Source organism: Mixophyes fleayi, chromosome 11, assembly GCF_038048845.1.
Source record: "Mixophyes fleayi isolate aMixFle1 chromosome 11, aMixFle1.hap1, whole genome shotgun sequence".
Classification (NCBI taxonomy): domain Eukaryota; kingdom Metazoa; phylum Chordata; class Amphibia; order Anura; family Limnodynastidae; genus Mixophyes; species Mixophyes fleayi.
Window position 1 is genome coordinate 75680384 of NC_134412.1, and position 25728 is coordinate 75706111.

Here is a 25728-nt window from a genome sequence, read left to right on the forward strand (position 1 = left end):
CAGAGTAGTGTTTTAGGACAACAAGTTAAGTTTCAATAAATAAATGTGGTTGTTCTAAAGTGGGAGCAAGTTGGACTTTAAAGTGAAGTTTCGTTCTTTCCACCGTGTGAATTTTCAGGTGTACCCACAAAACTGGGCGCAGATTGATCCTCTGTGGGCAATTCCAAGGACTGTAAAGTGAGCCTGAATTTTGAGATGCACTCGGCAGTCCAGTAACTACACTTTTGCATAAACCACTCATGGGGTGCGAGGAAAGTTCCCTGATGTTGCATCATTGCCCCGTGACCATTACGATGGCACTCCACGGACAATCGAATCCCTCCTTAACGCACTCTGTACTTTTATTTCTATTGGCGATTGGTTGCTATGACGGTAGCGCACATTTACAGCTAGGAGATTATCGCCAGTACGTGCAGCCCAAGGTTTGTAACAAAATACACTTGATAAATAAGAATTAAGTTTTCAAAAATTGTTGCGCATCCCCCATCCTTAATAATTCTCTATCTATCTATATTTATATGGAGCTCCTATTTTTTTTATCCTTTATTTATATGGCGCCACAAGGTTTCCGCAGTGCGGTACAAACTGCAAAACAAAAACAGTAGACCATACAGGGTACAACAGTACAGATCCAAACAAGTAAAACCAAGGGGTATATTTACAGAACTGCAGGTTTGAAAAAGTTGAGATGTTGCCTATAGCAACCACTCAGATTCTAGTTAGCATTTATTTAGTACATTCTACAAAATGACAGCTAGAATCTGATTGGTTGCTATAAGCAACATCTCCACTTTTACAAACTCGCAGTTTAGTAAATATACCCCCAAGACTCCAATAGCTCCAAGCACATAAAAACAGTGGAGAAGACGAATTTGTATTGAGACAGAAGGGAAGAGGGTCCTGCTCGTAGGAGCTTACATTCTAAAGAGAGGAGAAGCAGACAGCAGGCACAAGAGGGTTGGAGGTATTAAAAAGCTTTGAGTCTATGACCAAAACTGTAACAAATACGTCTAAGAGGGCCACACATAAAATAGAGCATCAACTAATAATTAAAACTATGCAATATGTTAAAATAAATGACAAAACATTGTGATATAATGCACGGTGGATAATATTTTTATTATTCATATTATACACAACTACAATTACTTTATTATATACATTTCCTGCTGGATGCTAAATTAAATTAAAGCAATAGTGTATCAGTAATCAATAACCATCTATAATGTGCATTTACGTGACAGGCTCCCTAATGTAACTTACACAGAAGCCAGGTAATTAGATTTTCTCTGCCTATTATGATCCAGAAACAGTCTGTCCCACTTTGTGGCAGCTTTTAGAGCGCAGCTCCGGGATATAAGATTGTACAGGAGCCATGCAAGGCACATTTTCCTTTTACATACTAAAAGCATTGCCTGGCAGAGATGGGATCTAATGGCTGAATTCAGCACACTGTAATAACCATCATCCCCTAAAATCAGCCAACAAAAGCAGCATCCATTTTCTAATATCAATGACTGCTCTGAAAGAAAAGCATTGATACACCTCCTCTAAAAAGGTAAAAAATAGCAGTAATACATAAATAAAATATTATGACAGCTAAACAGCACTGTAATGTGGTAAAATATGACAATAAATGAGTTTTAACTGTTTAACCTACAAAAAAACTTTATAGGAATGCAAGTTGACACAAAACAGCAGTTTTTCTATTCAGATGGTTATTGGGCTTTCGTTTTTTTTGTAAACTAGGTAATGCATACTTGCCAACTCTCCCGGAATGTCCGGGAGACTCCCGCATTTCGCGTGAGTCTTACAGACTCCCGGGAGAGTGTGGCAATCTCCCGGATCTGCCCACTAGGTCCAAAACGCTGCGATTCACCGGGAATTGCGGCGTTTGGCCCCACCCCCGCTGTAAAATGCCACTGTTTTCGTCATTACATCACGGGGCGGGGGAAAAATGACGCGATTTTTTTGGAGCCCCGCCCCCTGCACGCCCACCTTCCCCGGCAGGCTCCCGGATCATACTTGTCATAAGTTGGCAAGTATGAGGTAATGCAGTAGTGGGCAACAGACAGCCCGCGGGACACCAATGGCCTGGAAAGTCTTCACCTGTTGACTCCAGCTCTGTGCTCCCCATCTTATTCTCTGCTTTCTTATAAAGCGGAGAACAAAGCAAAACTGATTATCCGGAACGTGACCTCCTCTGCACGTTACAGGGAGATCACAGGGATCTCACAGCTCATCCAATCAGAGGCGGCGGAGGGAGTGCAATGCATTCTGCATCACATGCTCTCGCTCATGCCTCTCTGGACTTTAATAAAATGTCTCTAGATTAGTTAGAGAAATGGGAAGTTTGATTGTGTGGAGGTCTGCCTGACATAAGTGGAGGCCTAGACTGAATCAAACAAACAGGAGCTCCAAGTAACCTAAAATAATTAAAAATGATATATGGCAGAAACAAACAGTAGGCTCCTAGCTATTAAAAAAAACCAAAAACTAAATACAAGTTTATCTGACATCTACAAAAATAGCAATAAAACCTCATAACATAATCATAAATAGAAGGACTAAAATTACATGTTATGGTAAATATTAATAAAATAATTGCTAATTAAACAATATGCACTCTGCAATCAAGAAAACTGAAGCCTCGCATCAAAGGAATCTCCTACATATATTGAAGACAGTATGCACTAAATCAATTGTAACGTATATAAAGGAGGAGAGTGGCCAGCTCACCTCACTCCTCATATGCATATCACCCTGTAAGCAGATGCAGAATTGCTACAGCGGTGATACAGGTAGCTTAATAGGAACCCATGATGGTTAATGAGCCGTAATATCCTGCTTCACCCTCCGTTGATGAATCCCTTTTGATGGGGAGGGGGGGAGTTCAATAATCAACTGCTGAGTCCTGCAGCAGATGAAGATGACCAGCTGTTGCATATAGCGCTGTCCTGTCTTATTTCTTTAATAGCAAACGTGCTTTAAAATTCTTGAAATACAAGGTCTGCCGCACATGTGAGGGAGTTTTGGAGTACATGTGGGTTTTGAGGGCATGGGGGAGGGGCGCATTCTAGGGCAAATGGGAGTTTGCAAGCTTGTGGGGACTTTAAGTGGAATGTGGTGGAATTTTGGAGCAACCGAGGGGCATGTGGCAGCATTCTAGAATGAGGGATGGGCAGAGTTTGTTTTGGGGCAGTCTCTTTAATTCTTGATATTAAGGGTAAAGTGTGCCCCTTTTGAAGGTTAGAGGGCCGCATATGCATGCCTTGTAGTATGTCAGGTTACCCATCACTGATGTTATGTAACTCTGCACCCAATAAGGGGAACTTTGTTTAAGATAAAATTCAAACATTTTGGGTGTTGTTGCTTTTTAGGGAACTGGGTCTAGGAAACAACATTTGTACTTGGATCGAAAACTGGTTAGAGAATAGGGAACAGAGAGTTGTAATAAATGGAACATTTTCTAATTGGTCAAAAGTCTTAAGTGGAGTACCTCAAGGTTCCGTGCTGGGGCCACTTCTTTTTAATATATTTAGTAATGACCTTGGTGATAGTTTAGAGAGTAAAGTTTCTAATTTTGCAGATGACACTAAACTCTGTAAGGTAATAAAATCAGAGCAAGATGTAGCTTCTCTACAGAGGGACTTAAATAAACTGAAGGACTGGACGGCCAAATGGAATATGAGGTTTAACATAGATAAATGTAAGGTTATGCAACTAGGGATCAAAAACAAGAACGCAATCTATAAATTAAATGGAATTAATTTAGGAGTATCTATAATGGAAAAGGATTTGGGAGTGCTCAATGCCAAGCAGCAGCTGCAAGGGCAAATAAAGTATTGGCATGCGTAAAAAGGGGCATAGATGCAAGCAGGCCCGGCGCTCCCATTAGGCAGTTGCCTAGGGCGCCGGGACCTGCAGGGCGCTGCTGCCGCTGACTAGAGTTGAATTTTTGCCTAGGGCGCCTAGAACCCTAGCACCGGCCCTGGATGCAAGGGAAGACGGTGTAATTTTGCCACTGTATAAATCGTTGGTAAGACCTCATCTTGAATATGCAGAACAGTTCTGGGCACCACTCTATAAAAAAGATAATTTGGAACTAGAAAGGGTTCAGAGAAGGGCGACAAAATTGATAAAGGGTATGGAGTCGTTAAGTTATGAGGAAAGGATAGCCACTTTAGGCATGTTTACTTCAGAAAAGAGGCGTCTAGGAGGAAATATGATTACTATGTACAAATACATTAAGGGTCAATACAGAGAACTTTCATGGGAACTTTTTACCCCAAGGACTATACACAAGACACACGGTCACCCCCTAAGGTTAGAGGAGAGGAAATTTCACAACCAGCAAAGGATGGGGTTCTTTACAGTAAGGGCAGTCAAGATACAGAATTCACTGCCAGGGAAGGTTGTGATGGCAGATTCAATAGATATGTTTAAGAAAGGGTTAAACAAATTTTTAGCGGAAAAAAAGTGTATCCAGGGATACGACCATTAAATAAAATAAAGGATAGTAATGGATATAGGGTAAAAATAGGACTGCAATATTGGGCCTGGGGGGATTTTCTCAATTGAAACAGATTGGCGGTTGCTTACTCTGGATCAATTTCAATATAAGTGCAGGATCGCTGGAGATCCAAAATAGGTTGAACTTGATGGACTGATGTCTTTTTTTTCAACCTCATCAACTATGTTACTAGGTTTTAAATATTTTCATAGGACATCACTTATTTCAAGCAATCAGGTAGTTGCAGTTGTAACACAAATGGCTCTCAGCTTGAAGAGGGGCATCCTTGTTAGTCAGGCTTCATGATGTTCTGTTCCTTATCCAACTGTCTCATCTAAGACAAAATTGGACTGATGAATAATGCACAGGTACAGTGCAAACCAGAGCGTGCTGCTGACATCTGATGTGAAGCTGCCGATTAGTCTCAGGAAAGAGTTATAGCACAGATGTAGGTACTACTGCTGGGGCTTATCTATGGCAGGTTTACAGTATCTGCAGGAAGTGCAAATAAATGGTGTGTGATTGTAGAGGGATCCCTTGTAGCATTGACTGTCTGTGGTGGACTGGCCCCGTAAGGTCAAAACATAAGAGCTGTTGGAGGAATATCCCCAGGAAATACACCAAGTGATTCAAGGCAAACATCCAACAGAAAACCTTGTATTTATCAAAAATAATTGCAACTTGTGCCTAAACAACCAACAATACTAATATCAAAACACAATCTGTGTGCATGTTACACAAAAGGATAAACATTTATAGAGCAGAGATGGTTCCAACATCAACAATAAATAAAATTCATGTTGCAGCGGAATGAAATACAAGTAGGTATTATTTACAGATGTGTGTAATTATTAACACACTGACATGAGGTTATTGTCCTGTAGCATTTGCTTTGGCCTTTCTGTAGTAGAGGATCAGATGTAGCAGCTGTGAATGACAGCTGGATGCTGATTGGAGGAACGAGCGAGCGCACACAAAACCAATAGCCAATAGAGGAGAGAAAGCCGAGCTAGAAAAAAAACCTTAGCATGTTGGTTATTTGACTCCAGACTTGCTGACTGCTCATGTTCCTACATAGGAATCCACAAATTCAGAGTGTTTCTAATAACTAAGAATACAAACCTGCTACTTAGACATCCACTGTACAAGAGCAATGCAAGATAGAGACGTTCTGTTTTACTAAGCAGATTTTTCTGTGTTTGCTATTATGATAGCAACTATAAGCAAAGGAATGCGACAGAAAACAGTCCGATTAGATTTAATTAGATCTAGAGATTTGTTATTAGAAGCATATTGTTTAGCTCAGTGATACACAGGCTTTCATATACAGGTGGCTTCCATTTACAAAAGACCACATCTGTAGCACAATTACCCAAGCCATTCCTGATATAGTCAAAGTATTATTAATATTTTTATAAGACACTATGCCTAACTTGCTAGTCTATACAACTTTACAGTTCGACATGGAGGCCGTAACAATATGGAAAGACGCCACAAGTGCTTTTCATACTGGACTGCATATATCATCGTCATCATTTATTTATATAGTGCTACTAATTCCACAGCACTGTACTGAGAACTCGCTCACATCAGTCCCTGCCCCATTGGAGCTTACAGTCTAAATTTACTAATACACACACACACACACACAGACAGACATAAAAAAAGAGAGACTAGGGTTAGTTTGATTATTATTAACACACTGACATGAGGTTATTGTCCTGTAGCATTTGCTTTGGCCTTTCTGTAGTAGAGGATCAGATGTAGCAGCTGTGAATGACAGCTGGATGCTGATTGGAGGAACGAGCGAGCGCACACAAAACCAATAGCCAATAGAGGAGAGAAAGCCGAGCTAGAAAAAAAACCTTAGCATGTTGGTTATTTGACTCCAGACTTGCTGACTGCTCATGTTCCTACATAGGAATCCACAAATTCAGAGTGTTTCTAATAACTAAGAATACAAACCTGCTACTTAGACATCCACTGTACAAGAGCAATGCAAGATAGAGACGTTCTGTTTTACTAAGCAGATTTTTCTGTGTTTGCTATTATGATAGCAACTATAAGCAAAGGAATGCGACAGAAAACAGTCCGATTAGATTTAATTAGATCTAGAGATTTGTTATTAGAAGCATATTGTTTAGCTCAGTGATACACAGGCTTTCATATACAGGTGGCTTCCATTTACAAAAGACCACATCTGTAGCACAATTACCCAAGCCATTCCTGATATAGTCAAAGTATTATTAATATTTTTATAAGACACTATGCCTAACTTGCTAGTCTATACAACTTTACAGTTCGACATGGAGGCCGTAACAATATGGAAAGACGCCACAAGTGCTTTTCATACTGGACTGCATATATCATCGTCATCATTTATTTATATAGTGCTACTAATTCCACAGCACTGTACTGAGAACTCGCTCACATCAGTCCCTGCCCCATTGGAGCTTACAGTCTAAATTTACTAATACACACACACACACACACAGACAGACATAAAAAAAGAGAGACTAGGGTTAGTTTGATAGCAGCCAATTAACCTACCAGTATGTTTTCAGAGTGTGGGAGGAAACCGGAGCACCCAGAGGAAACCCACGCAAACACGGGGTGAACATACAAACTCCACACAGATAAGGCCATGGTCGTGAATTGAACTCATGACCCCAGCGCTGTGAGGCAGAAGTGCTAACCACTTAGCCAACGTGCTGCACATATTTATATTATATATATATATATATATATATATATATATATATATATATATATATAATTAAATATTAAAACAATAAAGCTGAGTACACATCTATGCAATTACGAAAAATCACGATAAAACAATGTTACAATGTCGGGCAAATGTGGAAGTGTGTGCGCACTCTCCACCAGCAGTGCAGGCAGATATCTGTGTAGAGTGTGTAGAGTCACAATCTTTTCAGGAGATGGTTACGAAAGATGACGGTAAATTGTGTAGGCGTGTCAGCGCGCTCATCGGTCTTTCAATCATCGGTGAAATGGTTATAGATGCTGCATCTGAAGTATGATTGCATAGGTGAGAACCCAGCTGAAATGGACATAGGAGACTTGGGATGGCACACAGTTATATTCCTCCTTACGATGGGATCTCCAGGCCTGGACAAACATTCCAATAGGCCAGAAAAAATGGTGGTGGTGTGCAGGAAGGTCCGTGACCTGACCCGATGATTACAAATATGGAAAATAAAAATGGCTAGCAAGTCATTGTAAAGCAATACAAAAGATTGATGACGTCGTGCCATTGGACATGTGTAAACATATCAACGCAAGAGAGAGAAATAGGTATATCCTGTGTATTTAGCCAGCACCTATCCCGGTGATAGGCATCCAGATACACTTCAGAGGATTCTACCTTCCAAAGGGCCGTGCATATATCACCCTTAGTCTTAGTAATAAGGTAAAACAATACATTTAATCAAAGAGATAACTATCTGTAATACCATCAGCAGACATTTCACACAAGTGGTACAAGTTATAAGAAACAAATCTAACAATAAAGCAGGAGGGAACTAGGGGGCGCAGGTGACGGCTCGGAGGGCGCTGACCTAGGGCTGCCCGATGCACGTCAATGATCTATTCCAGTGATGGCTAACCTGTGACACTCCAGGTGTTGTGAAACTACAAGCCCCAGCATGCTTTGCCAGTAGATAACTAGCTGATAGCTGGCAAAGCATGCTGGGGCTTGTAGTTTCACAACACCTGGAGTGTCACAGGTTAGCCACCACTGATCTATCCCAACCTATAAGATACAGGCATTGGACATCCCCCAAAAGGGTCTTATATCAAACAGAGAGTTACTGAACAAGATGTACATTTGTGAAGCAACAATATTCATAGATACAGTTCTGCGGAACATGTTGGTGCTTTAGAAATAAACGCATATTTTCCATACCGCTTTACAATTGGGAACAAACATAGTAATATAGCGAGATTAGGTAGTAACAGACAGACAAAGCCGCACACTCAACACAATCTTTTAAGATACGTTACTAAGCAAAAGCTAAGAGCAAGAATGAGGTGCTCAAAAAAAACCTAACAAAACATAAACAGCAAGTAATTCAACACAATTCTGTAAGAAAGACAATGAATAAACCAAAATTGTGTGGACAGTGTAAGTAATGAAGAGCTACTAGACACCAAAAGCTTTTTTAATATTTAAAAAAGTATTACTAGAGAAACATCACATAATCTACAGTAAACAACATAATAGTGACAAATACGTCCAGGAGCACAGTTACTAGATGAACAAAACGCGCATTTGCAGAAGTAAACTGAAGCAAAGTGGATGTCATAGGTAAATACACTTTAACAACGTGTACACTTATTTATCCAGGTTTATTTAGAATGAAACAGCACAACATAGTTATCATCTTCTGTCAACGAGCATTTTTTAAATGCTAAATGTAGAAAAGACGGCTGCTGCTTCACCTCCCTTCAAGATAAAACGCCAATCAGTGAAACCGTAAAAGTAAGCCGTGGAGAACGATGACACCACAGTGTAAACAGGAGACAGAATAGATGGAATGAGAATAGACAACGACTCTAAAACGCTGAAGGTGACAGGAGGAGATATCCAGACTGTATACTTTACTACAGAACGCTGTGGGTGATTGTTCCCAATAAAATGGCACCACTAAAAAGCAGTGCAAAACCGAGGAAGCAGAGTTACTGCTTAACCACAACTCCTGGGGGAAAATGTAACAAGCTGCGAGTTTCTGGCGGGTTTGAAAAGTGGAGATGTTGCCTATAGCAACCAATCAGATTCTATCTGTCATTTTGTAGAATGTAGTAAATAAATGATAACTGGAATCTGATTGGTTGCTACAGGGAACATCTCCACTATTCAAACCTGTCGGAAACTCGCAGCTTGATACACTTACCTGGTGTGCTCTGATAACCGGTGTAATTAAATTACCAGGCAGCTACAAACATATCTAATGTCATCACTTCATTTGTAGGTGTGATTTAAGAAAATAAAAAAAAACCTCACGGAAATATGAAGCAGCTGTTTAACATGGAGCAATATAAAACCTGCTATTTTCACATAGAGCCTTGTGTGATTCATGAAATATCGGTATTTGTATTTCATTTCTTACGATAACCAACTGGCAGAGCTGCCACCTGTTCTGGGTGTCCAGAAACGGTCCCAGCTACTGAAGATTTGTCCCTGACTGCACACCGTGCCTGTTCTTATCTGTTGCATTATCTGTCTGTATAGAGTACAGAATTATATTAGGATTATGTCCAACTGCCCTACTATGATGGGCAGATATAGTGTCCTACATGTCTGTATAGAGTAACAGAATTGTAGTATAATTATGTTCAGTGGTCAGGTCATGTTGGATAGATGTAGTGTCCTATGTCTGTATAGAGTAACAGGATTGTAGTATAATTATGTCCAGTGGTCAGGTCATGTTGGGAGGTGTCATATACATGCACAGAGTGTAAGAATATAATATTATGATGATCATGTGCAGTGTTCATGAGATGTGATGTCCTATGTCTGTATACATGTAAAATAATCCTATTATCATATCCAGTGATCATGTTGGGTAGGTGTTAGCTGTATAGTGTCCATCATAAAACAGGTACAGATTCATCTGTCCAACAACACAGTTCCCCTACATAGTCTACATGTCATCACAGACAGCTGAAGCTATTCTCACATCTTTAGAACAGTGTCCTGATGCCATCTGATGCAGGTCAAAAAGCCGAAACTGCATAGCTTTGACATCACTGTTCCTGCACCTGTGTATATGACTGGACATATTTAGTTATGTATAAACACTCCTGTTATTTGATATATAATATTCACCTCAGTAATGGCTTTAATTACTGTTGAAGGATATGTCAAGCGTCCTAACTATGCTAACACTAAGTGGAGTATTCTTATATACTACATTTAGTACATATGGACGAGGAATGTCACTTATTTACACCATAATTACTTGTCATATATTGTATAGTTCTGAAGAGTGTACAGTGGCGAAGCAAGAAGTGGGTCAACACAATTCGAAGTTGGTCTGACGTAAATAGAAAATACACTAATTGCCACTCCAGAAGAGGATTAGTTGTACTTAAGTACAGTCTGATAGAAAATAAAAGAACATGCAACGGAAAACATCAGCAGCAGCATTGGTAATATAAAATGTGTTATCCCATACTTGCCAACTCTCCCGGAAAGTCCGGGAGACTCCCGAAATTCGGGTCAGTCTCCCGGGGGAGCTGGCATTTCTCCCGTATCCAAGATTTCACCGAGAATCGCGTCAACGCGATTCTCGGTGAATCACGCCATTTTGGAGGGCGGCGGGGCGAGGCCAATAGCGTCATTTTGGCCCTGCCCCCGCGACGTACAGCACGGTTTCGCGGGGCAGGGCCAAAATGATGCGATTGGCCTTGCCCCGCCCCCTCCCTCCAGTCACGCCCCCAACTCCCGGAAGCAAGTTTCCGGGAGTTGGCAAGTATGTGCTATCCACCTTTAGACGACTTTAGCTTACTGGCTTATAGGTGCCCTGCTGAAGATTTTAGGGAACATGTTGCTTTGTCTGTATTGGTTCGGTTTTCTCACCAAAATCTTTAAAGCCTCCTTCAACAGAAATAAACCAGGGGCGGTGCAGAGTTTTATGCAATAGCAATAAAATAAAATATTGCAGATAGACAAAGAGAAATTGGGTGAAAAACACAGAAGGGAGCAAGATAAATCAATCAGCATATTTAGCAATATAAACAAGAAAGTAGGTCATGTGCAAACCAGTAAACAAGTTTTCAGAAGGCAAAAATCCACTTTAAATAAGAATGATGTTTAAGTCAACTCTCCCATCTTGCCTCTCTCTCCAAACAACTATTAAATTACTCCCCTTTTGCCCTTAAGCTGGGCTATAGAGGCAGAGGATACCCCTGCTAATAATACTACAACAGAAGATATGTCATTTATGTTTTACATAAATGACACTGGGGTCACGAGTTCAATTCCCGACCTGGGGCTTATCTGTGAGGAGTTTGTATGTTCTCCCCGTGTTTGCGTGGGTTTCCTCCGGGTGCTCCGGTTTCCTCCCACACTCCAAAAACATACTGGTAGGTTAATTGGCTGCTATCAAGTTGACCCTAGTCTGTCTCTCTGTCTGTCTATGTGTGTGTGTGTTAGGGAATTTAGACTGTAAGCCCCAATGGGGCAGGGACTGATGTGAGCGAGTTCTCTGTACAGCGCTGCGGAATTAGTGGCGCTATATAAATAAATAAATAATAATAATAATAATAATAAATGTTTTGCAGTCCTGACGAGAGGAGTTTTCATGTAGGCCCGCCCCACTACCACGATTTCTCCCCTCCACACCTGGCGGAATCTCATGTGTTTTGTTAATACCTCCCAAACTCTACTCATTGTTGTGTGTTAGGACGGCTTGATATGTCCCTACTGGGGCTTTCAGAGATTATTATAGCCAATAAAGCATTCCACATTACCGCCCCCCCCCCCCCTCCCCCAACTAAAGAATGAGATTGAAGCCTTCGGTTTATAGATTGTACCCATTAAGTATCTGAATAGCCAATATATTTATGGTGTCCTACGAAAAGCCTCTAGTTTCCTCTGTATTCCCCTTCTTACAGGTCTCCATGATGGTTCCCTTATAACAGCGATCTTATGGGCAATTAAAGATGAACGAACATCATGACCGTGCCCTTTCGATGTGCTGGCAAAAATATGCTCGCGGTGCACCATGGCGTAAAATGTCAAAATCATAAATGCCCAATTTACATCACACACTCTGATTGGCTCTGGGTTCCATTGCGAAATTACAGTAGTTGAAGCCTCCTGTGATTTTAGAGAAGCAAAGTTTTCCTGCAATATATCAACGAGAGTTTGCAATCTGTGAAGGGCAAGTTGGGGGATAAAGTTTATCAGCTTGTCACGTTACATAAAGATAAAACAGAACATTTCTTTACGCTGGGAATATAAGGAAACAGGGCCCAGATTCCACCTAAAAATGCAGATTTCTAGGATCTCCTGACAAGTTCCCACCAACAAGTCCCATGATTCTCAGTATGGCATAGCCAAAAGGTACCATCATCATGGGAATATTAGTTCACTATATATAAGCCAGAAGAGCATCATCGACACAATGAATCCATCAGCAAGAATATCTGCAAGATCTGTCTAAATCCAATGTCAATACCACACCTTCCTAGCAATCTGAATAATTTAAAGGTATTCAATGATTAAAGTTCTCCAGTGCAGTTGACACCAAGAGAAATATTATGCACAAATTTAAATAGGACTTGGACATGTTCATCTCTCTGTATGCTGAACAGAAGGATTGCTGTAAATAGATTTGAATATCATTGTATACTTCATTTTTCTTAGCTTGGGATTTCAGAATATCACAAAAAAAAGGTTCAGCAGAGTCCTTGCTAGATAAGAAGGTCACACAGAGGGAGATCTCGTTTGTACGGACAGGCCAGTGTGTGACCTTGGAATCATCGCTCGAGTGATCATGTGATAAAGGCTAAACCCACGACCTGTTGCCTCAATAATAGAATTAGCAGATAGGAAGCCAGGAACAACCAGGCTGTCCAGTCAGAATTAAGCACAACTCAAAATAGCCAGCTCATCTTCACAAACAAGGTAATTCCTAAACAAATTGTAGCTGGCATCGCTAATGTTTACATCCTGATGTCCTTCGTAACCTCTGGATCCTGTGGCTGGCAGGGAATTTGGCTCAGAGTAGGCAATAATAATAATACAACACAAGCAGTTAATACACAAAATTAGTATTTTTGGGACATTCACAGTCTATAGTGCGATTGTATTTTAGGTTAATATGACAACTTTTACACACACAACATTGCGTGGTATAAACTCTTACACCATATCATGCCTTTTCCAGCTATTACATTAACAGCACATTGTCACAAACACAGTTTGCTGAAATGAAGGACTGTTGTGTAACATCGACAGTCTGGAAAGTGTGATATAACTGTAATTCACCATTATAAACGTGTAACGTAGGAAATGGCCATGGAATAGAGATAGACTTCATGACGAATGAACCCAGTCCTGCTTATGCTTCTATATAGCCTAGCTCGCTAAATTGAACCAGTTAAATGGTCCATGACGTTAGTCCTAGATTCATTTTGTTTCCTGAAAGTATGGCCCTATTAGCAAGACAGAATTGGATGGTGTTATTTGACATCATCCACACAACAGATAGTGAAGACCTCGCAAGTCACTGTGCTGGCATGCAGATATATAACGGATGCCCTAATCCAGATTACACAGGGGTGCTATAGAGAGCCAACGCACCGATCTGCCTAGTCAGGCTCCGATATAATCCTCTGATTAGCAGTTGCGGAACACAATTATAATCAGCCCACTGCAGGCAAAGTCAGAGGATGTCATTGAGCCATTAAAATGTAGCGTCTATGTGGATGTAGGAGGATGATCACAAAGACTAAACCCACCCTCTCTTACGTCCAAACAAATATATATTTATAATCACAATGGTACATCGTTTAACCAATTACAGCATTAAAAACCCCCAGCATGCAATAGAAGACATTATCAATTGTGTCTAGCAATTAATATATTGATGTTCAACAAAGCCTACGTGCTGGTAGAGGCAACAAACTGCACACAGTAAACCATGAATATGCAGAAGTAGCCGTAGCTCTAATTAACCAAACTACAATTACTAAGCAATGAAGCTCAGTTTCACTAAGAGAAAATTCCAATAGGAAAACTTAAAGCTACAACTGTGGACACGAGGAATAGCTCCTTATGTAAAGGCATCCAAGTGTTTCCTTATTTGCAGCACTGCAGAACATACTGATATGACACGACATTACGGAGCCTTCTTTACAGAGGAAAATGACAGCGGGTCAGGTGGATGGATGTCCCTTATCAAAGATCATGAAGCAACATCTCTTTGACTAGTGAATGGCTGAGGTTTCAGTAGAAATAACGATCTCAAGGTACCTGTAAAGAGAGAGGGCCTTGGTAACATACCTTCAGATTTCTTGGGATACATTCCTCGCTTTAATATTCCTTATCGGCAGCATCCCTTCTCCATAGCGATGGTCAGTGACATCCTTCTTAGAACACTAACCGTGAAAGAACCCTTTTCTCAGATGTCTCATTCCGGTCCTTGCCTGGGCTCAGAGAGAAGCCAGCCACATCCACACGCATGCAAGAGATGAGCGATATCTGCATGTGTTGTAACAATCTATGGTTGCAAAGCAAAACCGTGGGCACAGCAGCTACAGAGGAGGAATGCTGACTTCTCTGCATCACAAACACACACTCACTTGCACACAGCAATGCATCGGTGGGCAGCCTGCATGCCTCATCTGCATACATAGATTACTCACTAGGTGGGTTTTCTGTTTATCTTCCTGAGCAAAGTGATTTTCTACTGTCTTACAATGAAGGACGCGTGAAAAGGGAGGGGAGCAGCTCCCTCCACCACCTTCCTCCCTCTCCGGTTCCTTTTTAAAACGGATACTGTTGTGTGGCTATCATTAGACGTCAAGGACAACAGGCAGGATCAGCCTGGACGTTATAAGCAAATAGGGGATTAAAAGGAGAGAAAACAAAAATCAAATACTGAATTGCAGGCTGGTTATGCAGTCCCATTATCCTGCCTCATGTATCCAGGCATGGGTGGTTGTGACTCCCATGGGAGACGACCAAACAGCTGAGGTACAGGAGAAAACATGGGCTGGACGCCCCACATCAGCCAAGACACAAAAACAAACTTTACAGTGCAGCCAGTCACAGGTACAGGACCCCAGCCATAGACAACATGTACCACAATCCTACCCTTAATCACAGCACAACCAGGAGAACCTGCCCCCAACAAAAGACATTTTTATTACACATCTAATCTCCTATCCAGCAACATCTGAAGCAGTGGCTGGGATGCGATATGAGAATGACAACTAAAGAATGTGACAAACCAAGGGACCTAAAACCTCATTGCAAAATAATTATTTTAATTAAAAAAAACAAAAACCATTAAAAACAACAACAAGTACAATTAGCTTCGATAACACGTAATTAAAGCACCATGTGTGCTCATGTCATCGCAAAATCCCCTGGTAAACAGGAGGTGTCCAGACAGGAAGGAGTTAACCAGGGGTATAAAGGGTTAACCTAGACGCATTTCACTGGGGAGGAAACCTGAATGAAGTTTGAATAAATATTCAGTAAAAGAAATAATAAAAAAAATATATAGATCAATTTCAAGCACAAAGTAATGAGGATGAGACAGAGAGAGAGAGAAAAAGGAATCACCTTTAAAGGGATGCATACATCCAAAAGTAACAGCTGGTGCATTGTTTGAGCATCTCCGCTGGTCTTTGTATTAGACACCCCATGTACAAGGCAGCCTGATCTCCCCCACCTATCTCCTCCCCTCTCTCTCCATGTGAAGGTAAAGGACAGCCACTGCTGAGGCGACAAAAGGCTGTTTTCTGTGCACCAGCAGCTACAGAGGGCGAGATGCTCACAGGCAGTGGGCGGGATGTACCAATGCCAGCCGTATTACTGTGTCTGCAGGGCCCCGACAGACACGCTCATTCCCCGGGAGACTCCCATGTAGGAAAACATTAGCACACTGGTCTGAAGAACACTTTTTAGCTGGCGTAATTGGTGCATGGAATGGAAGCAGTGACATAACCCGGGGAGAGGGAGCTGTAACACTGAGCTCCATTCAGAAGCTGGGCAGGGGAGAGGAGGAACCCTGTCATTAAAAAGCGCTGGTCTCTGAAGTAGGAATTGCAGACCAAACAAAAACCAGGGCCAGCCTACAGCCACCTACCCGCTGGCAGGGACGGAGGATGGGAAACGAGAGCTGCATGTGGAACAGTTCTCCAGAAAGGACAATGTTGTTATCATTGCTGGAGTAAAAACAGGGTAGAAGTGTTCTGCTTGTGCTGTGATAAACAGGGTTTAACTCTCATGCTTACAGGGGGCCAGTATCGGTACAAGTTACCAACAAATCACATTCTTTATATTTCTCTGCTTATATCTAATATTATAAAGAACAGACCATTACCACAAATGTATAAGCTGAGACCAACTAACAGCACAGAATATCATCATTTTATTTATATAGCGCCACCAATTCCGTAGCGCTGTACAGAGAACACATTCACATCAGTCCCTGCCCCATTGGAGCTTACAGTCTAAATTCCCTAATATAGACACACACTCGCACACAGACACAGACAGACAGACAGAGAGGGAGAGACCAGGGTCAATTTTTGATCGCAGCCAATTAACCTACTAGTATGTTTTTGGAGTGTGGGAGGAAACCGGAGCACCTGGAGGAAACCCACACAAACACGGGGAGAACATACAAACTCCACACAGATCAGGCCATGGTCGGGAATCGAACTCACCACTCCAGTGCTGTGAGGCAGAAGTGCTAACCACTAGGCCGCTGTGCTGCCCACAATATAATATATATGCCCTAGATAAGCCAAACGGCAACTCACAGAACAAAATATATTTACAATACAGATGTCATGTCACCATGCGGGCATAGAAAACAATATATATTTGTATGCCTTATTCCTGGAAAATATGATAGAGGGTTTTCCTCTCAGTGAACGATTCCATAAACAGAAACAATAATCATATATACACTATTTTGAATCGCTGCTTTAGGGCTTTTGGGCACTGGTGCATTTGGATTCCAGTTTTCTGGAATGTCAACTTTTTCATATACTATTATTGTTTGTAAGAAGCCACAAAATTCTGCAGAGTGTGTAGTGGGGAAGTAGATTATATAGCAAAGACCTACTAACTGGCAAAGTAATGGACATTAAGGAAGCATAAAACATAATGACGGAGTGTATAACAGGTGTCGTAAAGAAAACACACGCAATAAATAAATTATATATATGTACATATATATATATATATATTTATTAATTCAGGGAGGGGGGGGGGGGGGGTTATGAAAACTGATGCACAATGTGCACCTTGTTACAGTCATATGTCCCCCAGTTGCTTTATTGTGCTATAGAGAGGCCATATAATCATTTAGTAACATAGAAGGAATTTAACTAGGAACCTGAAGATGGAAGATTAATCTACAATGACTGTCCCAATACAAGGCTCAGCGTCATATACATTGATCTATTAACAGAGAACGGATTCGGAGATGTCAGTTCCCAATACTTGGCAACTTTTCCTTGTTGGGTTCAGGGAGATCGCGGGGGAGGTGGGCGTGTGGCCCCGCCCCCTAAACAATTGTCACAATTTTGGCCAATTACAGCAGAAGGCTAAGATGACACGATATTTGCGTCATTAAGCTCCCCCCCACTTATCTATTGCGAAGCGAGAACCGGGAGGTTGCCCTGCTCTCCCGGGAGGTCTCCCAGAAATGCGGGAGTCTCCCAGACATTCCAGGAGAGTAGGCAACTATTCATTAAAGAAAAGCAGCTAATGAATCTCTAGAGACTGAAGTATCTTTTACATTTCTGTCTCTATTACTGAAGTCATGTTGTCTTACCTGTCAGTCTTTGGTTAAATCTTGGTCTCCATGAATATGGCCACCTCCATAGGCATCAATACATGGACATAGGACACAATTTCTGAACTGTGTCATCACGCCACAGATGGCAAAGCCAACCACGTCTTGTACTGGCTCAGCATCAGGGAGAATGCCAGACTCTTCAGGGAGTGAGGGAGATCACCCCTATTTCAGGGGTTCTCCCTGACATTCAGGGAGAGTTAGCAAGTATGCAGTTCCCCTCCCTATAAGGCTGGGGGATTGTGCTTTAGACGGTGGCAAATAACCAGCAAGAAATATTTAGCATCGCATATTATGGCACCAGACTCTGGGCCTTATATCTCCGTAGAGATGCAGCGCTGTGTGTGCAGAACATTGTTATTCCTTTTCATTTGCATTGGAGTTATTTGCCATCATTGTTTTTTTTCCAAAGGCCTTAGGCCTTGGGATACTGGCAACAAACAAAGAAATATCTGCACAAATATGAAATGGATAAGAGAGGGAGAGGAGTTTGTGAACCCATTAACTGCTGCTGTAAAAAAAAAAAAGTACACACATACTCATAGCAGACATGTCACCGTATTATCATCATCATTTATTTATATAGCGCCAGCAAATTCCGTAGCACTTTACAATTGGGAACAAACATTTATAAAACAATACTGGGTAATACATACAGACAGAGGTAAGAGAACCCTGCTCGCAAGCTTACAATCTATGGGACAATGGGAGTTTGGAACACTAGGGCATGTGCTACATCATATTGCACAATGGACATATTAAGTAGAATGTTATCTATGTGGAATGCATGAAATTCATTATTAAATGATGCTGTGTTCCCACAATGCTGTATTAGCAGACATGTTGATGAACAAAACCTAACGGTGCTGCCGATACTATAACATACAGGCTGATTGTTCAGACTATTCCGCCGCCCAATTCCTGACCTAAAATGGGAATCACAGACCGTCTGGAGACCTCTGACAAATTACAGGTAGGTCAATCAGTAAAGGAGATCTTTTCATCCTCAAGTTGAGATATTTTTTAAAATCTTATTTTACAAAATAGCAGATTGGCCTAGAAGGCACCATGGTAAAGTGTTCTGCTACCATGAAATAACCTAGAGCCCTATATACCTCAATCTTGTTTATCAGGCATTTTTCTGTGTGGAACAATCTGTCTATAGAACAGTAGTACTTATCATGAGGGTGGAGATATAATATCATTGATACATTTTAATGCGTTTTTCTACTGATGAAAGTGATCTGGTGTTATATAGACAAAAGCCTAAAACTCCGAATGGGGGGGGGGGGGGGGTCACCAATATACGCCACCCTCCAAAGCTATACTAAATTCAGGAACCAGGCTTCAGGGCAGCGGTTGGCAACAGTGTGTCTTCTCTTGTCGCCCCCCCCCCAGCCGGCTGCTACCGATCTTATTGCAACAGGGGCAGCTGAAATTCACATTTTGAGACCTCCTCTGCACAGTGCAGGGAGGTCACGCGGGATACCCAGAGCAAGAGGGAGTGCACATTGCTCTCCCTCCTCCCTCTCTGTGGCCCCTTTGAAGCCCCTCACTGCTTTAGGGCATAGTAAAAATTGCCCAAAATTGTGTTTGCCTAGCTACTAGTTAATATTCCCCTCTAATATTATGCTATCCTTTTTGCACGGAATATCTTTTGTACTATTTGATACACCAGATATCTTCAAACAAATGCAGAGTTTAAAAACAAACAAACAAAAAAAAACAAACCTCAATCAATTAACCTTTTTCTGTGTCCTGAAGTTGTTCCATAATGAGAAGCAAGTCAGGTAACACCTAATAGGAAAACATGTGATGAGAGGTATTATACAAAGGCCCACCTAGACCAGTGGAGGGAACCAGGGGACCCTGGGGTCCTAGGCAGCCCTCATTAGCAGAGCAAATTCCCTTATTTGTTCCTCGAGAGCCACAAGCGTTATTCTTCATCAAATGCAACCTAGTAGAGAATGACGTCCGTGGGTATCAGTTTTCTTTTTGCAGATATTTTATAGGTAGGCAAGTAACACATCTCAAGTTTATATGATTAAGTTGTTGGCTTTAAGTTGTTTTGTTTTTTTTACAATATACTTGTTAAGGGACTTCGACGTAGACAACTTTTGTTAGTTATCTTGAGGCTTTAAATTACGTCACTAAAACATTATTATTTCTGTTTATATTCCTGTGTTTTGACCGACAAAAGTGAACATGTTTACTCGTGCCATAAAGGTTGTGGCTGGTTGAATAAATGCACAAGAGAGTAGAAATGGGGGTATAATACACAGGAGGGGTGTGTATAAGGGACTTAGGGGTATATTTACTAAACTGCGGGTTTGAAAAAGTGGAGATGTTGCCTATAGCAACCAATCAGATTCTAGCTGTACTAAATAAATAACTAGAATCCGATTGGTTGCTATAGGCAACATCTCCACTTTTTCAAACCAGTAGTTTAGTAAATAGTGTGAAATGTTATTGTTATAAGGAAAGGAGAACATACAAACACATGACGCACATCACAAACTCACAACTGAATGAAGCTAAACTCCAGTAATACCTTCCGGCATAGCCACCTCCTCTCATCACCGTGGCCTCAAAAAAACAAAAATGTGCATATCGTGTCTCTAATGGGGTGAGAATGGTATCTTTACTCAATCGCGGAAGAGTAGAGAACTTTTATTGCAGCGGCCAAGCCTAGGCGGATAATTTAAACCTGGCCTGTTTGGAGATGTAAAAGAAATGTGACACCTGATTGGATAATCAGCTAATCCAATCAGTTGACACATAAATTACACATCCACTGCACAGAAAAGCCAAAAGTCCCTTTTAGTTAAATTCCCTTTTTTTCATCTACGTCACCGTTTAATGCACTGCATTTGTGTACACACCACATGAATCAAATTCTAGTTGAAAATGAAGTTCCTGTAGCCAGTTCATATTCTGATAACATAATGCACCAAGCCGTTGATACAATGCTCAGAACGCTGGTCACGGAGCTAGAACACAGTCTTTATTGCTGGAGCGTTACAGAATTGCTGAGAAATTTTAAGCACGGTTCCGAAGTAGTTCAGTCTGCACCACTTCCATATTGATCAGCTAATCAGTGTATAATGCTGTATACAGTTGTAAGATTTACTAGGGCATTGTTATTACCGAAGGTAATTGGAAAAAAAACGATTACTGTGGAAAATATCACTAGCTGAACCACTTCACCTATATAAATCGTTGAACATAATTTCCCATAGTCGGCTTCTATGGAGCCAATAGGAATCCACAACTCACTGAATCTCACGTCAATCAGTAAGAGTGAGAAGGGGGAATCAGACAGAGCAGAGGTCTGCGGCTTAAGCTGGCCACAACTAGACCAAAACGGTTACTCAAACGAGCAACAGGACCACTGTCCAATTTGGTCCTCGTAGGTGGCCATTATTACACAAGATCCAGATTCTAGGTCTGAGCATCTTGTGGCTGAATCACTTCCTGCTGTTACTCAGGCCATATGTAGATTCAGCAAGTACATGTGATTAAAGAAATGTGAATAGCTTAGGTTGGTAAAGATGTAATTAGTCCATTGTAGTATTATTTATTTGGGCAGGTCATGTAGGATGGGAACAATTTCACTGGCTGTTTGCCCATTAATTTGATACACCCCTGATCACAAAGCTCTTCTTTAAAAGTGAGGCGTCGGTAAAAGAGGCTGTTGGCTGCCTATAGGTGCACTGGTCATAGACGGCGGATATCGACCACAACTGATCATGCAGTGAAACAATGCAATGGGATAAAAGCGTTAAGCTGTAACAAGCCAAGGTCAAACAGAACCGCTACTTAAGTAAAAAATTCAATTACTATTATGCGCTTGAATTCTTTCTTAACTGCCGTTGTAAGTGCTAGTATAAAGGAAAGGTGTCACTTTAATTCCCTTCAGAAACCTTTACCAAGATACAAACTAGCTTCACATTTCTCTGCACTTACACTTTGTATCACATTGACCTAATAACACACCTGACATTACTACTAGGATACATGGGGAAAACGCAGCACTTTAGCAAATTATAAATGTCTAGCAAAAAAACAAAACAACAAATACTGTACAATTCTACTGAATTCCATAAATCAAACATAAAGAGCCAGTAAAAAGTATGTTTCATTTTAACATTATTAAGGGAATGTGCATTACTCACTGTCTTCTCCTGGGCAAGGCATACCAGGCCTTTCGGGGATGCTGGGAAACACTGCAAGATAAAAAGATACCATGTTATCCTTCTGCTTGTATGTCATCAAAGAGAACCTGCATTATTTATGGTTTCTTGCTAAGCACACAGTCTGGGAGATGGACATGGTCCTATTATTTCTTGAAAGATTTGGGGCACTTGAATGGATTTTACCCATGGGAAAACACTTAGTACATCTATGTCACTTTACTTTATGCATGGGCTTAATGGAATGTGTCTTCCAAGCTCATGACTGGTTTATGGACCAGTTGCCACTAACGCAACTTATGGCTCTTTTTGCCCCAGGCACAAAACGCACTCATTGGGCTACGCTCAAACAGGCATTTAGAAGACCAGGCTTTCCCTGACTATAAACCTGCGGCTTTTTGAAGCTCCTGTGGGTGGACACAGGAGTAATGGAAAACGAGGGTATCCTCATCATACAAAGGCGTTATTACACAAGCATCTCAATATGGCAGCTTCAGAGTAACTGTAAAACATACCCAACCACATCATAAAAAACATAATAACAATAATAAAAATAATAATAAAAATAATAATAATAATTAGCCAAGTTAGGGATAAATTGACCATTTGGTCCCAATTTATGCTGATAAATCCAGTGAAGTATTTGTGTACACCCTTAACAGAAATAAAAGGAGTCCTTCAATGCCTTCAATGTAACCACACCGTATGATCCTTTTTGCCATTAGTTTGACTTTTATGTCCTACTCAAATATTTAAAGGAGCCTCCTTAATGCCTTTTAATATTCCATTCCCCCAAAACCACCATCAGCAATTTTATTATACAAATATTTTGAACACAAATACAAGTTACATTGTAATCTAGAACTCTGATCGTTTTGTTTGCATTCACATGAAGATATAAGACAATTTACAAATAAGACCGAGGGGAAAGGAAACGAGAGGCAGAAGCTCTACTCGGATTCACAAGCAATGAAATTCACTTTGAAATTGCCGGAAGAAATCTTTAATGATCTAATTAGCTTAACAATTGCAAACAAGTATCCAAGGATATAAAGCTGCAGCACCTATAATATTTTACTAGCTTCCTCCCTCAGCTGGCCGGTACCCTGGGCTGTTCTCCCTGGGGCTACTCTGCTTCTTCTCACAGCCCCCAGAGTCAAGAGGGGTCAATCACAAGCCACCATCAAGAAATTGCAGCTTGTGTCGATCACAACCCACCACCACCAATCAAATTCAGATCAGGAAGAGCTTTGGTAAAACTGGCTGCATGGAGCAGCCCACGGGACTCCGTTTAGGTGAGTGAGGAGGTTAGTATGATATGGCAGCTTCAAGCAAAGACAGCCGCCGCACAGGCAACACAATCATCATCATCACCATTTATTTATATAGCGCCACTGATTCCGCAGCGCTGTACAGAGATCTCACTTACATCAGTCCCTGCCCCATTGGGGCTTACAGTTTAAATTCCCTAACACACACACAGACTAGGGTCAATTTGTTAGCAGCCAATTACCCTACCAGTATGTTTTTGGAGTGTGGAAGGAAACCGGAGCACCCGGAGTATAACCCACGCAAACACGGGGAGAACATACAAACTCCACACAGATAAGGCCATGGTTGGGAATCGAACTCATGACCCCAGTGCTGTAAGGCAGAAGTGCTAACCACTGAGCACCGTACAAAATAAAGCAAAGCTGCTAATCCAAAATAGAAACACATTTATTTCACAACATAATGACAAATCTTTTCTCCTCCTCGATTTTTATATAACGCTAGACATTATACTGAATATAACCAATAAAAAAACAAAAAAAATTTATTTTTTGAATTATTTCTGGAAAAAAAATCATTATCAGTTATTTATATAGCGCCACTAATTCTCACTCATACCAGTCCCTGCCCCACTGGAGCAGGGAGCAGCTTGCATTTAAATTCCCTGACACACACAGAACATGAGAGACTAAGGGGTATATTTACTAAACGGCGGGTTTGAAAAAGAGGAGATGTTGCCTATAGCAACCAATCAGATTCTAGCTATCATTTATTTAGTACATTCTAAAAAATGAAAGCTAGAATCTGATTGGTGGATACAGGCAACATGTTCACTTCTTCAAACCCGCAGTTTAGTAAATCTAGCCCTAAGGGTCAATTTAATAGCAGCCAATTAACCTATTGGTATGTTTTGTTTTTTTTGTGATTGTAGGCAGGACTCTGAAGTAATGTTTTGAATGTTGCCACTATCCTGTGACACTCCAGGTGTTGTGAAACTACAAGCCCCAGCATACCCCTCCAGCAATAAGCTGCTATATATTGGCAAAGCATGCTGGGACTTGTAGTTTCACAACACCTGGAGTGTCACAGGTTAGCCAACACGGACCTATCCTATGCCGAGCCATAAAACAAACAAAGCATCTTCCATGGAGTTACTTCTAAAGGGATAGCCTGCATTGTCATGTACCTTGCTTTAGCCTTGAAGACAAATATAATCCAGTATAAATGGGGAAAAATAAATAATAGGCTTTTACAACAAGTATCATGTTGTAAGCACAGTCATTTGTTGTGTGCTTTCAAACGCCAGTCGCACATATTGATAGATGGAAGTGTATAGATGTACTCTGCTTCCTGCAGAAAATCTACAGTAATTACATATGCAGCAGATGTTGAACAAAGCCAAAAGCAATGAATATATTGTTTCTCTGCAAATAAAAGAACGTGTAGCACAGAAATATGCTCTTAGCATCGCAGTATGTTGAACGCATAATGAATCCTTACCGACTAAAAATTAAGACCTTTTCTAAAACAATAGTCGGCAAATGGGACCGCCGGATGCAGTGTAACTTGCTCCGTCTTAGTAAAGACGTCCACAGCGCAACACAAAACGATGACCTGGTTTCTCTTTTGAAGAATATTTTTTTCTTAAGGGCATGAAATCCCACTTGTCACTTCCTTACTATCGTTCTGTGTCTGACACACTTAGCTGCTTTGAAGTGTTCTAATGATAATATACAGCTCTATAAAGAAGAACCTTAGATACCCAAGACACATTTGATGTAGAAAAGAAAAGAGATTCTTTGATTTTGCGCACGGCATGAACAAATGACCAATTCATCATGAACCAATTGGAACAGAAAGCGAGCGATTGTGTCCGTCATTTGTTACCATTACACCCAAAGGAAACCTCTTGGGAAAGGATTCTGAAACTTTAGAGACGTATTTGTGAATAAACCTTCAAAAAAAAGAAAAAAGTAGTAAAATTAGCGGCTGGAAAACATACAAAATCACCACAGCCGCCAACAGAGGGCGAAATGGATTTTGATTACCAAGTTAAATGATTTCTCTTAGGCCACATACAGATTGGCTTTTTAACGCCTTTCTTAACTCTACTAAAAAGGGATCATTGTAGGCACTCCTTCTGTAAAATGCACAAAAGGCCATAGTACAGTCATCTGTT

The 25728-nt window shown here is 41.0% G+C and overlaps 1 protein-coding gene across 3 annotated transcripts in view; it reads right to left on the reverse strand.

Annotated features, from left to right (window-relative positions):
• Window positions 1-25728, reverse strand: part of PRKCZ (protein kinase C zeta) — a 137084-nt gene that overhangs the window by 80172 nt on the left and 31184 nt on the right. Inside the window, exon 5 of one of the 3 annotated variants that reach the window (XM_075189590.1) lies at window positions 22260-22310. In XM_075189590.1, coding sequence (XP_075045691.1) covers window positions 22260-22310 — 51 coding nt within the window. Of the gene's footprint in view, window positions 1-14549; window positions 15811-15836; window positions 16203-22259; window positions 22311-25728 lie in introns of those variants that run through there. The other 2 variants (XM_075189592.1, XM_075189591.1) reach the window with 2 other exon arrangements.